This window comes from Phascolarctos cinereus, unplaced genomic scaffold, assembly GCF_003287225.1.
Source record: "Phascolarctos cinereus isolate Bilbo 61053 unplaced genomic scaffold, phaCin_HiC Scaffold_3;HRSCAF=262, whole genome shotgun sequence".
Taxonomy (NCBI): domain Eukaryota; kingdom Metazoa; phylum Chordata; class Mammalia; order Diprotodontia; family Phascolarctidae; genus Phascolarctos; species Phascolarctos cinereus.
In genome coordinates, this window is record NW_027555736.1 from 80,446,610 (window position 1) to 80,463,310 (window position 16,701).

At 35.2% G+C, this 16,701-nt stretch overlaps 1 protein-coding gene across 5 annotated transcripts in view; it reads right to left on the reverse strand.

The window, feature by feature from the left end:
* Positions 1–16,701, reverse strand: part of BTAF1 (B-TFIID TATA-box binding protein associated factor 1) — a 129,587-nt gene that overhangs the window by 86,166 nt on the left and 26,720 nt on the right. For 3 of the 5 annotated variants that reach the window (XM_020964074.2, XM_020964072.2, XM_078150998.1), the window contains exons 3-6: positions 14,710–14,824; positions 11,364–11,510; positions 2,075–2,280; positions 29–165 (exon numbers count right to left, since the gene is read on the reverse strand). In XM_020964074.2, coding sequence (XP_020819733.1) covers positions 29–165; positions 2,075–2,280; positions 11,364–11,510; positions 14,710–14,824 — 605 coding nt within the window. The remainder of the gene's footprint in view (positions 1–28; positions 166–2,074; positions 2,281–11,363; positions 11,511–14,709; positions 14,825–16,701) is intronic. The other 2 variants (XM_020964076.2, XM_020964075.2) reach the window with 1 other exon arrangement.

A 16,701-nucleotide genomic window follows, 5' to 3' on the forward strand; every position in this document is an offset into this window, starting at 1 on the left:
TATTAAATGAATAAACAGAGATTGTTACCTCTTTTCATTGTTTTCCACTGCATCCTTGGATCTCTGCTTTGCAAATAATTTTGCCATTCTTTTAGCTTTATTCTTTTGCCTGTTGCTCATCCCTGCTCGAAATTCTGAGTCAATCAACTCAGCAGCTTGAAGAGCCTGAAAAGATTTAAAAATCGCTGAGTTTCAATTTCATGTGGAATTAAGAGAAGTTCCCACCTTCTCAGAATCAAGGTGAGACTCCTTTTGGAGCAGGTCTGGCATATTTTGTGAAGTTCAGCCATTTGGAGGGTTTCTGGCAGGTGAGACTTCAAAATAGGCACATCATCACCCAAAATTTGTACTATGAAAATGAATGACTGAACTTCTGAAAAACAATATAGATATGATAATAATGAAGTGAATAAGCAATGATGATGACAAGGAGTTAAATTTCCTAACCCATCACCCTACAGTTAGGAGTATCATTAGAAATATAACAGAATTATTTCAGCAGTAATTGTCCAGATATTAGCCTCCTGTGGCCACTTAGCCCTCTTTTTTCCCCTCTGTTAATATATCTAATGTTTTCAATGTATTTTTTTTTAAAAAAAGCACTATCTAATGGAAGTTCTGTTACTATCTGGTTGTGTCATTTAGGCAAGTCACTTGGCATCTCTGGGCCTCAGGTCCCTTACTTATAAAATAAATTTAGAATAAAAGGATCTGTCTAGCCTTATGATTCTAAGTGCTATGATCCATATATACTCCCCCTACCACAGGTTCTCAATGTCACAAAAGCTACAAGGTATGTGTTTTGGAAAGTATCACCCTTCTCCTAGCTTCCCACCCAGAACTATACTGAGCCTGACGCTCTCTAGCCAACCCACTTATGTGTTAATATTTCAGAAAGGAAGTTCCCCTCAGAAAGAAAATGCTATCTCCACAAATAACTGCAGCCTTAGAAGCAATCTGCAGTCCCTATTAGATTTAGCCAAGAAGACTAATGCAGGAGTGCCCAATTGCAAAAGATGAGTTCCAACAAATCAGATACAGAGACTATCTATTCTGAAAAATGGTAGTCATAGCCTCTGCATGGGCTTCCTCTGTCTCCTACAATGCAATCTCTGCCACCTATCAAACTTTCCTAAAGTAGTTCCGTATTAATTTCCCTTAAGTTGGCCACTTTTTCCTTCCATTTATCAACACTACCCTCATTTTACAGAGAATTTCTGCTTTTTAATTTCTCACTCTTCTCCCCTTATTGCTTACTCACAACCTCTTCTTTAACCTTGTAATCTGTATCCTTCTATTATTTTCTACTCTGATATCTTCTTTTTTATCTCCTTATTACCGCTTTTTTAATTTTTTACTTCTCTTAAATTCTTTCCCTATTTTTCTTTTTACCTTATTTACCCTATTACTTATTCCTTTTCATTATCCTTTTTTTCTGAGATACCACAAACTGGAAGAAGTCTTAGTCCAAAGACATTGAAATTGCTCTCTATTCAAGCCAAGGGTAAGAAGGCATAGTGGTGAAGACTGGGATTTGCAATGATTTCAAAGTTTCTAATATTATCACAGACTCACAAAATGTTAGAACTGGAAAAGACCTCTGAAATCAATTAGTTCACCCCCTCTTATTTTATTGATAAAGAAACAGGCTCAAAGAAGGAGAAACTATGTGCTAAAGGTCATACAGCTAGTAAGTGGCAAAACTCAGACTCAAATCCAGGTCTCAGGATTCTAAATCTATTGCTAGGCCACACTGCCATTAGACAAGAAGAATTATCTTGGTCCCTTACATTTCCCCATCAAAAAGCTCTCTTTCACCTACCTGTAAAACATATTAAAAGGACAGTAAAGGATGGAGTGTCAAGCCACCTATGGGTTCTAATTAGTACCATCAATAGAGGAAAAAAGAAAAAAAAAATAGACCAGTCCAGGTCAACACATCTAAGAGTTTGGAGAAATCTAATTAGTGAAGACAAACTATGATGGCAGAATTATAAAGTGAGGAATTGGGTACAGCATTATAACAAAAGTACAATGATTTTCAATGGCAGAATCACAAATGAAGCAAACCCACTGTAATATTCCTTGCAATCAAACAGCCCGAGGTTTTACCTACAGGTTGTTTGTTTACAAGGGAAGCTGAAGCTGGCGTGTAGTCCAGATCTTCATCATTAAAGAGCTCTTCAGTATTCATTCCAATTGCTGCTCCCATATCAAGGCCAAGTTTCTTCTGTAACAGTTTGCGCTGGCGAGCTATTCTCTCTTTAGGGTCCACTTCCCCTTTAAATTGCAAAATAATTTGTTTTCATTTGGTTAAAAAGCATTCCAATAAAAGTACTGAAGCTTATATAAGTCATTTCATTACAACAAATACTGTTACTGTGAAAATTTCTTTGCAAAATAAATTCTATCTGTTACAGTGAGTCAATCATGGTTAATACTCTGTTTGATTCATTTACTACTGAAAGTACTGTCTTCCACTTAAGTTATTTTTTCTCTGATCAAAACACAACAGTAACAATAGTAATCTCATTGAAAAAAATGAAAATAAGACAATAACAAACAAAAATAATAATTTTTTAAACCTTATGCATTACTAGCCTTAAATTACACTTTTGGAATTCTAAAATGAACCACATAAGATTCACATATTATTCCCACAAAAACCAATTTAAAATCAAAGAAGCCAAGGCCAAATACCCTAAACCAGGTATAGAAAGATGAATACTTCCCAAAAAAACAGAACGAAAAAGATTGACAGATAGGATAAACAGGTTAAAAACAACAAAAAACAAGTGAAATACTTTTGGAACAAGTGAAACCACTTTACCAAGCAACAGTAAAAGCTAATAATAGATACCCCATTGGATTTTTTTTTAATATAACCAAATGTGGTTGACCTCTGGGTGGAGCCTTTGAAATAGTAAAGGTCCAAAAATGGAATCAAAAGGCCTTCTGTGGATAGCATCAGAATGAATTCAGCCAACAATTTGTCAACAAAGACAAATAGTTGAGTCAACCATATTTGTTTGTGTGGAAACACACAGATTTATGATGGTGATTCAGGACCAGAGAACATGGCCACCAGAAATTATAGACAGGTTATCCTAAAAGGAACCTGGATTTAGTGATCAATGTGTAAAGAAAAAGTAAAAACTGCTACAACTAACTGCAAGATTCAAATTTCTAGCAGAGGGGCTCTTAACACTAAGAAGATCAAGTACATTAATTGATATAAAAATATTATAATTGTACTTTGAAATTAAAAAGTTCATTCTTCTATCTCTATTTTCTTTGCCTTATGAATTGAAAAAAATGCACTGCTAATTAACACAGGTTTGTCCTTTGAGATATCCTTAAATTCTGGTCCTTCGGTGTTAGTTATAACACTAGCTATAATAATTTCTATTTTATTTTATCATGGAACTTCTCTTTTGGCAATCTGGTGGAACCTAATACTACTCCGGTTTTTACCTACATTCATAATTGAAAAAAATGTTAAATTTCACTAAAAGTTAGTGAAAATAAAGTTGTATTTTTTAACATTCAAATTCACGTACCCCTTTGTAAGTGTGAGGGTACCAAGTTAAGAAATCCTGGGGGGAAGGGAAGAGAATAAATATTGACATAAGACTTACTATATGCCAGTCACTGTGTTGAGAGCTTTTTAAAAAACCACATACACACAATGTATAAATCAGTTAGGTGGCAGGCCTGAAGTCAGGAAGACTTATTTATCTTCCTGAGTTCAAATCTGGCCTCAGACACTTACTAGTTGTGTGACCCTGGGAAAGTCACTAAACCCTGTTTTAAGTCACTAAAGTCACTAAACCTCAGTTCCTCATCTGTAAAAATGAGCTGGAGAAGGAAATGGCAAATCACTCCAGTATCTTTGCCAAGAAAACCCCAAATGGAGTCACAAAGAATTAGACACGACTGAAATGACTCAACAACAACAAATGTTCCATGGGCTACTAAGAACTTTATTCCCATTTGATTTTCACAATAACCTTGTTTGGTAGGTGCAAACTCCCATTTTAAAGCTGAGGAAACAGAGCCAAACAGCAGTTAAGTTACTTGACCAGGGCCACGTATCTGGTAAAGTGTCTGAGGACAGATTTGAACTCAGGTCTTCCTGACTCCAGGCCCAATGCTCTAATGATTACACAATAAGCTGCCTCCTAATGATGGAATACCAGACATTTTCTCCTCTCCTCCCAACCCCTTAAACCTTTCCAAAATAGGAATGATACACCAGAGATAAAGCAATTTCAACTGCTCACTGGTCTAAGACATCAAGAAATCTAACAAGGTAAAAATCCAATGACCAACGACAAATGAGCAAACAGACTTGCTCACTCAGCATCCCTTCTTGCACTGGCTACCATGATTGGGCAAGGAGGTACAAACATACGTGGGCTCACAACAGAACTTAACTCTGGCCCCTATTCTCCTCCTCTCTGACCCCACCACTCCCCCAGCAGAAAAACAAAAGCTAGAAGTGTGTTCTGTCTAGAACAGCACTTTATGCTACAACAGTAGTCAGTCAGAGAATTAAGAAATAAAGGGAAATGAGGCAGGACACAAGCATGGGTTTGGCTCCACCAGACCTAAAATAAAGGGGACTGGAAAACATTCCGTCTCCTCAAAAATTACCCGGAGCAGAGAACGGTGAACTGACCAGCATGAGACAAGGTGGAGACAGCTTTGAAGGCCAACTTCCGACGAAACTATCATCAAAGAAGGAGTCAGAAAGTGAGTAATAGGGAAATATAAGGGGAAAATATTGAAACTACTAAAGGTCTCAGTAGGAAGAAAACTCAAAGACCTTGAGCACAAGCAGATAAACTAAGGGAGAAAATATGAATAAAAGAAAGAAATATGGCCTCTAGATCACCTAAATGAGTCCCAAGTATTCAGGAATAAATACTATAAGACTAAGGAAAATACATCAACACTTGATGAGACAGACAACCCAGTAAATTTGCAAGAGAACATGAATCATAGCAGATGTTCCTGACTGTTAAAAGAGATAAAAATTTCTGAAGCAGAACTGATGGCCTGAAGAGCAAAAATAATCAACAGAATAGAAAATTTTGAGTCCATATTGGCAAATCTTATCAATGAACAAGAGAATAACTAACTGGGAATGCCAACACATAGAAGTAAAGGACAATCTGGAGGAAAAGAAGCAAAAAGTAGTAACATTAAGAGAAAACAATCTCTTTACAATGAACTTAAACAGACAGGAATAGGTGACTTTAATTCAGGCGATCATTACATATACTACCATGGGCAAAAATCCCTTAGAAAAATTGGAATAGTCCTCATAGTTAATAAAAGGGTAAGAAAAGCAGTACTGGGGTATAATCTTAAAAATGACAGAATGATATCTGTTTGAATCCAAAGCAAACCATTTAACATCACATTAACACAAGCCAAAGAAACTATGATGCTAGGCTTGATTAAGAGACACAATATCCAGGACTAGGGAGGGGATAATCCTGTTGTACACTGCCTAGATCAGACTATATCTGCAGTACTGTGTTCTATTCTAGAAGCTATATGTTAGTAAGGACTTTGATAAGTTTAAGAACATCCAGAGGAAAACAATCAAGATGGTGAAAGGCCTCAAGGTCATGCTGTATGTGGATTCAAGGAAGTAGGGATGCTAAATTTGAAGAAAAGAAGATTCAGGCATGACATGATAATTATCATAAAGTATCATAAAGACTGTTAAAAGAGCTGAAAGGATTAAACATGCAAAGAGCAGAACACAGCAATGAGTGGAAATTGCAAAAAGGCAAAATGAGGTTTCATATAAAGAAAATTTCTTAATAATATGCAAAGGCAGAGTAAACTATTTTCCTGGGCAGTAGATTCCTCTTCATTTGAAGTCTTCAAACAAAGGCTGGATAAGACCACTTGACAGATATATGTTGGGTCTTCACAATCCCTCTCAAGTTTCTGATTCTTTGAATACTAGATTTGGAACCAGAGCACAAGGGTTTCAAATTGGTGCCTGTGTTACCTTTGCAGTCTCAGCCTACTTCCTCATCTGTTTGAAAAAAAAAAAAAAGGAGGCTGGACTAGACTAATTCTAAGGTAGGGACCTAATTCTACACGACTCTATAAATAGAAAGAATAAGCTTCTTTAATTATTACTCCTCCCTTCATTTTAGTCACTTATAAATGAGATTAATTGGTCTCTAAGTACCTGCTGGAAATCCAAAAGGTATCAACTTATTTTGTCCCTTGGTACTCTTAGACAAAACGGTCTTACTCAAAACAAACAAATAGGTACAACGTTACTGGTCTTGGTGAAATTTTTAGAACTGAGAAGACAGAAGGGATATTAAGAGAAACCTAAGTCCACTACCTCCCAAGTGGTGAATCATGTAACTTTGAAGTGTTACCAAGACATGCCAGCTATGTGGTGGGTAGTTGTTACTTCCTCTAACAGCAAAAGGCTCAGACACAGAATGTAGCAGTTACGGCATCTGTTCACATTAGTACTGTCCAGTTTAGAAATAGAAAAAAGCAGAAGGAATGTATGAACTCTGGTTCACACTGCCTCCTGGCAGCAATACTGTGGGTCATACCACTGTCACTGTCAACCTATAATTACCTAGCATCGTAAGCCATAGTAATGGTTCTGGTATTGTTATCTCTCCCAATTCTAAGTGGGGTAAAGGGGGTAAGTAAAGAAATGGGTTATCTGGATACAGAAAAGATGTAGGTTAGATGTGGCAGAAATTGGGCATAGACCAGTATCTTATACCATTTACCAAGATAAGATCAAAATGGATACAGAACCTTGATACAAAGGGAGATATAAAAAAAAAATCTGAAGAACATGAAACATATTACCTACCAGACTTATGGATAGGAAAACAATTTATGAATAAACAAGAGAGCAGTGTGAGGTATAAAATGGATAATTTCAATTACATTAAATTAAAAAAGGTTTGTACAAATAAACCAACGTAGCCAAGATTAGAAGGAAAACAGAAAACTGAGAGAAAATTTTTATGGACAGTTTCTCGGATAAAAGTCTCATATCTCAAATATACAAAGAACTCTGTCAAATGTATAAGAATACGAGTCATTTCCCAATTGACAAATGGTCAAAGGCTATAAATAGGCAGTTTTTCAATGAAGAAATCAAAACTATACATAGTCATATGGAAAAATGCTCTAAATCACAATTGACTAAAGAAATGCAAATTAAAACAACTCTGAGATATCATCTTACACCTATCAGATTGGCTAAAATGATAGAAAGGGAAAGCAACAAATGTTGGAGGGGGATGTGGGAAAACTGGGACACTAATTCACTGTTGGTATAACTGCTAACTGATCCAACCATTCTGGAGAGAAATCTGGAATTATGCCCAAATACTTATAAAACTATGTATACTCTTTGACCCAGAAATACCATTGTTGGGTCTGTTTCCTAAAGGGATTAGGGAAAAAGAAAAGGAACTTATATGATCTAAGGTATTTATAGCAGTTGCCTTTGTGGTGGCAAACAACTGGAAACTGAGGGGATACCAGTCAATTGGGGAATGGCTAAACAAGTTGTGGTATATGATTGCGATAGAATACTATTGTGCTATAAGAAATGATGAGCTGATTGATTTTTGGGGAAAAAAAATGGAAAGACTTGCATGAAATAGCTAAGAGTGAAATGAACAAAACCAAGAGAATGCTATACACAGTAACAGCAATACTGTTGTAAGAACAACTCTGAACTAAGTAATCTTGAGTATTATAAATACTCAAATCAACTACAAAGGGCTTATAAAGGAAGAAGCTGTCTGCATCCAGAGAAAGAACTGATAAACAGAAATATGCATAGTATGGTTTTACCAAAAATACTATTAGTGTCTAATGATAGCCTTCTCTAGGGCAGAGTGGGGAGGGAGAAAAAAATAAAAAGTGCACAGCAGAAAACAGAACAAAACTTAGAAGGAAGCACAGAAAAGCAGCGTAGCTTTGAAAATGATATCTAGTACCTATTACAGTTTTTTTTAAAAAATAAATTGTGAAATGGTAATTCAAGGTTTTGTACTGAATCCTCTTTTCATGCTGTGCTGTGTACATGGAAATATTCCTTTATTTTGTCTTTAAATTTAAGTTAAAAATGAATATTTTAAATTTTTTTAATTAAAAAATATTGAATATTTAATGATCAAAACAATTATTTTACTTACTACTTAATAGCTCTAAGAAATACTTTGAAAATAAGGTTATCCAATAGCTTCATTTGTCTCTTCATCAAATATTTCTTTCCTTTCCTATCTCCACTTAGCAAACAAAAACCACGGGGAAGGAACTAAGTAATTAAAATAGTAAGCATTATCAACATAAAAGTTATGGTTGCAAATCATACCTTTATTACCAATAGCAATCAAATAATTTTCTTAAAAAGGGTTATAAACTTGTATGTTTGACTTTAAATTGTTACAGTGGGATGAGACAGAAGGCAAAAACCAGGAACAAAAACAATATAGGAATGTGAATTATATAATTTCATGAGGAATAGATCTCAACATTGCAGAAGAGAGCACATATCTACTTAATTTACTTCCTAAATTGAGTTTATATTAGGTGTCCAAGGTGCTCAATCTAAAGAGGGAAAAGATCTCTTTGATCAAAACTAATATAAATGGACATTGTACTTAAACTCTGACGAAGGCAAAATATCAGATACAGGACATAAAACAGAAATGAGAATTTTATCATGAATTTAAAGTGGACACTACGATATTTGCTGGCAAACTATAGGGCCCAAATCTGCTGGCTGTAAGCTAAGGATAATTTTTAATCCTTTTAGATAAAGTTTTACTGTATTTAAAAAATGTGAAAAACTATTCTTAGCTCACAGGCTATTACAGAAGCAGGCTGGCTAACTGGCTTTGGCCATCAGACCATAGTTGGTCTTTGCAACAATAAATCAACAGTAGCCTAAGTACAGATAGTCACGAGAGCAACAATGCTCATTGCTAATATGATACCTTTGGATTAGTATTTAAGAGGACCAAATTCTAGTATCATCTCTGGTACTAACTAGAAGAGTGGCCATGGCCAACTCCCAACTTTACTGGCCCCCATTCCCTCATTTATAAAATCAAGAAATTGGATTAGCTTTTATCTAAGGTTACCTTTAATTCGATGATTCTATGACCAGGATAAAAAAAAATGTAAAGCATTACGAGATGGGAAAATGGATTTACAGTAGAAGACAGAAAAAAAAAAAAAGGATGTCATACAAGAGTCAGACCCCAAAGACCAACCTAACAGAAAAGAAAAGCCACATAATTCTCTTTGCTGCCATGTCTGTGTTATAACCCTGAACCTCTCCTCTGGTAGCAATAATTGTACTTGACCAGTGTGGCTCCTGTAGATAGGGCAAAATTTTGAAAAATAAACAAAAAGAGAATAGAGCAAAGATCATCTTAATTTGTAGTTTTCTAAGTTAACATGCTGCCACAGGGATCTGTTTCTATTGACAACGATGCTGTAAGAGTAAAAGAAGTTATCTTTCAAGTCCACACTATAACCTGGAAAAATATTGTATTACTCTGATTCAATAATCAAAAAAATCTAATCCTAATTCTGGTGACATGGGAGATTTCTGACTGGAAGCAGGGTGTTGACCTGCTATACTTTATGTGCAACATGGACAGATATAGCCCCAACTACAAATTCCCAAACTAACATTTCAGTTTACGAATTTATATCTTAGGAAGTAGAACAACACTGATTATTCTGGCATTGCTGGTGTGACAACTTAGTTTTCAGATAAGCAGAACTAATTTTTAATGACTAGCGCTTGGACCTGAGGTACCATTTCCAAAGTACACCAATAGTTACACTGTCTCACTAAAAGAGGTATTTCTACAGCTTTCTAATTCTAGTTCCAAACTTATAGAACAGCAACAAAATTTAATTAGTGCTAGTCTTAGAAGTGGGGAAATGTTAGTTTTGTTTTTAAATTCATACAATAAACATGAAAGAGCCCTTGGTCATTTTATTGCCCTAGAAATAATTTTCTAAATTTTCAAATGTTACAGAGTTCCAAATAAATACCAAACATCATTCAGTGGTTTATATAACACCAAAGAATGAATTCCCAGGAAAGAGACAACTGCATTAATAACACTTAAGTTTTATTATACTTGGCAAAGGAAAATCTGATACTCCCATGGTTCATTATTAACAAGATGGCTAAGTTTAGTAAACTCATTAAAACTTAAAAGATAATTTTTTAAAAGTTGGTCAATTCTTGCCAAAACTTTTAGTGATTTGTCTACCAAAAAATGGACATTTTTAAAAATAAAACAATTTCTCCTCCCAATATCCATAATTTGACATTTTGGTATAATGCAAATTAAAGTAGTTCCTAGATTCAATTATATTTCCTGTTTCTCAAGTGATTTCTACATAGGGAGGTATATTTAATAACTACACTTAGTTGGAAGACTAACTTCTCAACTAAGTACTGATCAAATTTATAAAATCATGAAGTTATACTGTTGGTTAATTTATATATATATATATATATATATATATATATATACATATACTTAGCAACTGAACAAAACACTAATTTTCATTAAAAGGGCATTTTATTTACTTACAGGAATCCACTAAAAACCATCAAGGTTTTTTCCACTCAAGGCATCAATCTTGAATGGTCAAAACATTTATTTTATATCCAGATGGATTCTGGAAGTTTAAAGATAACGGGAAAATTACATACCCCCCTTTTTTTGTTTTTTGTTTTGGCTTGGTCATCAACATAAATATATTCAATGATATCTAGGACACCTGTGATACAAAATTAACTAGCCCACAGTTTCTAACAGTTCCACAAACATAGGTTAGCCTAAATGACCTCCCTAAAGTACCTTTCATCTATGAGATCCAATGATAAATCGCAATATAATATTGCCTTTTAAAAACTATTAAATCACAAATACTTGGTAATATGGACTACGGAGTAACATGGCTGTAACCCTGGACATAGAACAAGACAAATATTTGTTTAAAAAGTAAAAACCCAGTGACAATAGGCTTTCTGGATTGCTACTTAATTTATGCCAGTCTAAAATTAGAAAACAATGCTGAAATACCAACAGTTGTCCTCTAGAGCTATGTAGTACACATTGACACACTCAGAGAAGAAAAACCCACCAAAGCTGCTTTACATCAAATACTTTTGGCTACTTTTGGACAAACTTCTGACAATATACATCATAAGAAACATTAGATCATTCATGACATAGGAAACACATAGTAACAAATTAGCAAAAAGACACAAATGACACATTCTCTTACTGTACCAATATACACACCTGATTTGTCATCTTGGACTTCAAATTCTGCACCAGCAGACCCAAGCAGTGATGCTCCATGTTGCAGCAATCTGCAGATGTCGAATCTGTCAAAACTCAATCGATCTGTGACAGACGAATCTTCCATAGAACTTTCTGAAGTAGGTTCTGAATGAGGTTTAAACATATTTCATTTGACTATACAGAAAACCAAAGTATGAGGAATGGGAGATAAGAGCACATTATTTCATGAGGAAAAATTATTCTGACAAGTAAGATTTGGGGTAAGGAGGACAGCTGCCTGGACTTACTTCATAGTTAATTTTTAGTTATTTGTGGGCAAATTATTTGCTTTACGGTTAAGTTCATTATGCTCCCCAGCTAGTTCTCTACCTACAAAAGGGCTAAGTCAGAAGGGTGTTGAATCCACTTCTGATTCAGAGTGTAACATTAAGTGAAGAAATACTTTGTAGGGGCAGCTAGGTGGCGCAGTGGATAAAGCACCGGCCCTGAAGTCAGGAGTACCTGAGCTCAAATCCGGCCTCAGACCAAACACTTGACACCTACTAGCTGTGTGACCCTGGGCAAGTCACTTAACCCCAACTGCCTTAAAAAAAAAAAAAGAAATACTTTGTAGAATCAAAATTTAAACTGGGCAGAGAATTATATATGACCTTTCTTCCTTTGGCTAAAAGAGATTACAAAGAATTGACTGTTTCTTTGACCTTACACTTTTGCATCACACAACTACTCTGGGATTATATTTATGCTTTCTTGATATTATAGGGGAACAGTACACCTATATTATTAGCGAAGTTATAACAAGTGAGGGAAAGACTTCAGAAAGAATGATATGATGGGCAGAGAATAGACTGAGAGTGAAAGCAAATTCATATTGAATTTGCTAGATAATTTGAAGTCAAATTATCTAGTGGTAAAATAAAGGAAACAAGCACAAACAACCCATATCCCTTCTTGAGGACATAGGAAAAGACAAATCAAATATAATTGTCTGTAACAGCTAAGACACATAATAATCCCTCATCCTACTCCATCTCGTAAGGTGAAGACACTAGGGAAACCAAACTCAGACCCAAGACTCCTTGATACCTCTTACCTATAATGTAAAAGAAATCATAAAACCAGCAGGAGCACCTGAAAACATTCCCCTATCGGAGGGTCATTCAGACCTCTAGAATTGGCCTGGATCCTCAAAAAGCTTCAGACTACAGAAACAAATGAATTGCAGGTGTTTTTTATAGTTAATTAGCTTTCTTTACTATGGACCTTCCTTTTCAAAGTTTAGTTTTTATATGAAAGTTGAACTTTAATAAAACTTATCAAAGAACCAAGACTAAAATATTTTGAACTTCTAAGCAATATGCTACCTTAAAGTACATCATTTGTTTGTTATAATAAAAAGGAAAAGTAGCACAGGCACCATCAATTCCTTTAGAATACAAATCTATTTATACCCAAATTTAAAAATACTATTTTAGAGTAAACTACTTACTATTAGGAGGACATACAAGGGAAACTAAAAGTAACCTAACCTATCACAAGAGAGCAAATATCTCACGGTACTAGCAAAAATAACTATAAGAAGTAGTCTAAATTGCAAAAACATAAGTGAAAAAAAGCTAAAAGGAAGCTGACTTCTGAATAATGACAAAATTAATGAAAGTCCTGGGGGTAAAATAATGAAACAAACCTCTCTCACAGCAAAGGTGGGGAGGCTCGTAGGACAAATTACTATAAACACTCTTAGACAAGATTTCAATATCTGATATTTTGAATTTTTTTTTAGTTGTAACAAGGGAGGTTTCAATTTAGGGCAAGATAAGTGGGAAATGACTGTGATATACGGACAAAAGGCATCAGTAAAATGAATTTTTCCAAAAAGAAAAAAGTAGATTGAATTTTGGCTGTTTCTAACAATGGCAGATAGAAATGTATGTACAGAAAAAAAATCTCCTTGAAACAAATTATAGCTTAAAAGAAAGACAAATTTTGCTCTATGGGACAAGGCAAATTAACATTATTATTCAATACAGTATGTGCAGGAAATAAGAGTAAAAATTTCAGGCAAGCCAAAACTTATCAAATAGCTAATATCTAGATAACTTTGCAAATCAAACTTTAGAAGTTGTACCAATTCCGTGTATTGGGGCTTGATAGGAAAAATGCAAGAAATGTTCACAAGTAACAAAATGTACACTGATATCAGGCTTACAAAAGCTTACAAAAGCTTTGAAAACAATAACAATGATGATGATGGTAGCAGCTAACATCCATAAAGTGCTTACTCTGGGCCAGGCACCATGCCAAGCACTTTACAATTATTATCTCATTTGATCTTCACAAAAACCCTGGGAGGTAGGTGATACTATTATCCCCATTTTACAAATAAGGAAATTGAGGCAAACAGAGGTTAAATGATTAAGGTCACACAGTAAGTGTCTAAATCTCTAAGCCAATTTGAACTCAATTCTTCTTGACTCCAGACCTGGAGCTCCATACATTGCACCACCTAGGTGCCAATAGCTTAAATGAAGGTAATATAAAAACAAAAACATCAATGAAAAAATTTTAAAATAGTTCAATCCCAGTCACAACACATAAATGCATTTTCTACCACTATCATCAGGATACTACTAAAAATTAAGACTTTCCTCACCACACAGTCAAGTAATTAAATCCACACCCAAGATTACTGCCACTGCCTAAGCAAATACAACCCAAAAAAAGTAATGTTACAAATATGTCTATCTTTACAGATTTAGACTGACCTGTCTTTTTTAAAGAGGACATAATACCCTCAAAGAAAGAACATCACAATACCTGGAAGACAGCAGTTACTTTGAAAGTGTTTGCTGATTGACTGACTGGACTTTTCTCTGTAAACTACATATGGAAACCTACTCAATAACTTAAATAAATTACATACTCAAAACAGAGTTTACTTGGCAGCCATGAAAAACATGATAAACATCCTAGTCAATTTGATCACTTCCTAATATGTTTCCACGTTCTGAAGGCATAGGAGTTTTCTACTTAAAAACGATTTAAAAAAATATGCCCTGGGTTTTGTAGCTCTTCTTGGGGAAGAATGTAGTTAGAGGACTAGATCTGCAGTTAGAGGATCAGATCTAAAGTCAGATGACCTGGGTTCAAAATTCAGGCTCTAAAGTCACATCTTCTCTCTGGGTCCCAATTTCCTCCTCTATAAAATGAAGGCACTGACTAGGCAGGTATTTAAGTTTCTTCTACCTCTAAATTTATACTCACATGACATCTATAATTAAGTTTCCCTTAAAGGGATTAACCAGTTATAAAGTCAAACTCCACTTATTTCACTGAAAAGCACCTTGCTTCAATCTTGGCACTGGATTCCACTCAGGTACATTTTTCACTATGGCTTCAACAGCTTGTCCAGCTGCAATTCGGGTATCCCAATTTGTACTCCTTAAATACATCAGTACCTTAGAAAAAGTATAAAATAAAATAGTTATATAACAAATATAACATTTTTAAATAGTCAGAACATGGAAGAATGTAAGTTTGCTTAGATTTGTTACCACAATTTCATAGCACAATACTAGCAAAACACTAAGTTTATTAAACTACAAGGTTAAACCCATCACGCTCTCTTCTGATGGAAAAAGTGGAAACTTACATGAAAGAATGATTAAATACATTTCTATTTAACCTCACTATAGCTAGATAAGTGATCATAAAAGATTGCATTCTAATTATTAATAAAATCCAGTTTTTCCTGCATAACCAATTAAAGGGAACACGAGTACACAAAATATTGTCCTGATTATTCTAACCTAATTTTATCTCAGTTACTACAAATTAGTGGGAAAGGTAATTAAATTATAGATGTAAGGTTTCTCTTTCTTCAGCAATTCTTTAAAGAAAGTAATGAGGTTTCTCATTCTTCAGCCATGCTTAAAAGAAAGACTGCTAAATAAAGCTGGGTAAGAAGTACATGGTAACCAGTTTCATTTCACATTCCAACAGCAATTGCCCTTTTCTCCACTGCTTTGTTCTAACAATAGAAAAGCACCTTTTGACAAGGAAAAGCCTCTGATTGCAGCAATGGCTATTTCAAGGCAGAATGAAAAAGTTGGAAGAGAAAAGGTAAACATCTTTTTTGGGAGGGGGACCAAAGGAAATCTTGATTTTCTTTATAAAATGTTGGTAAAGGAGAAGAACAAGGGAGAAGAAAATAGCGGAAAAGTTGGGACTCTATGTATCTAATGATTTCCATAGGACAGTCAGACTAAACAAAGGTACCAAGTCCAAAACACATGAAGTCAGATAACACAAAGGAGTTTAACTTAATCTCCTTTTCAAATTTCTCTTTTTTTGATGATTGCTTCTCTCCACAATAAGCAGATTGTGAGGACATGCAATAAATAAGTCAAGAATACAATCTCTCTCTCTTTTTGTTCCTTATAAGACCTAAATGTTACACTGATGTCTCCGAATCAGATAGTGTATATGGCATTAGCTGTCATTCCTAACACCATTCTTTCATCCTTTAACACTCATCTCTGAAGACTTATTTCCTCTTATTCCTCCTTCAAGCATATTCCAGATTGGCCCATTTGTTATTTTCTATATGTGAAATCCCAATTCCAATCTCCACACTTTTATGGAGGTCATCCACCATATCTGAAACGTTCTCCCTTCTCACCTCTACCTCCTGTAATCCTGAGCTCCCTTCAAGTCTTTGCAACAGATCTTTCCTGATGCTGGGAGTTGTTGGTACTGATCCAGCTGAACCCACCTCTAGGTTTTATCTCCCTCAAATAGCATGCCAGCTCCTTGGGAGCAAGGATCATCTCAATTTTCTATTTGTATCCCCAGCACTTAGCATAGTTCTTGGCACATACTTAATACTTGGAGGCCTAGGACATCCCCCAAATACAGAACTATACTGATAATAAAGGGAAAGCAAGAAAACATTTACTTCACTTTGTCCTCTTTTGTTCACTTCTCACTGAAGGAGGAGGGTAGATCAGTTGGAGAAACACCAGAGTGAACCAAAACCTGAACTAGCCTGGAATGAGGTGACTGCAGAGTGGGGTAGGAAGATAAATGAGGTTTACAGCCTTCTAAACTTAGTTCTGCTATCTTCTATCTTAACAGTGAACAAGGACACATGGGGCTGGAACCAGAAAAATAAGTTAAGGGGGTCTGGATTTGTCATCCTTATCTTCTACTGTCTCTTCCCTGCTGGCCAAGTTTTAATAGCTCTGACTGACCAAGTACACCCCCACCACACCTAGACCTATACTCCTGCTGTCAAAATTTCTCCTCCTACTTCCCCATGCCAATCAAAATATTG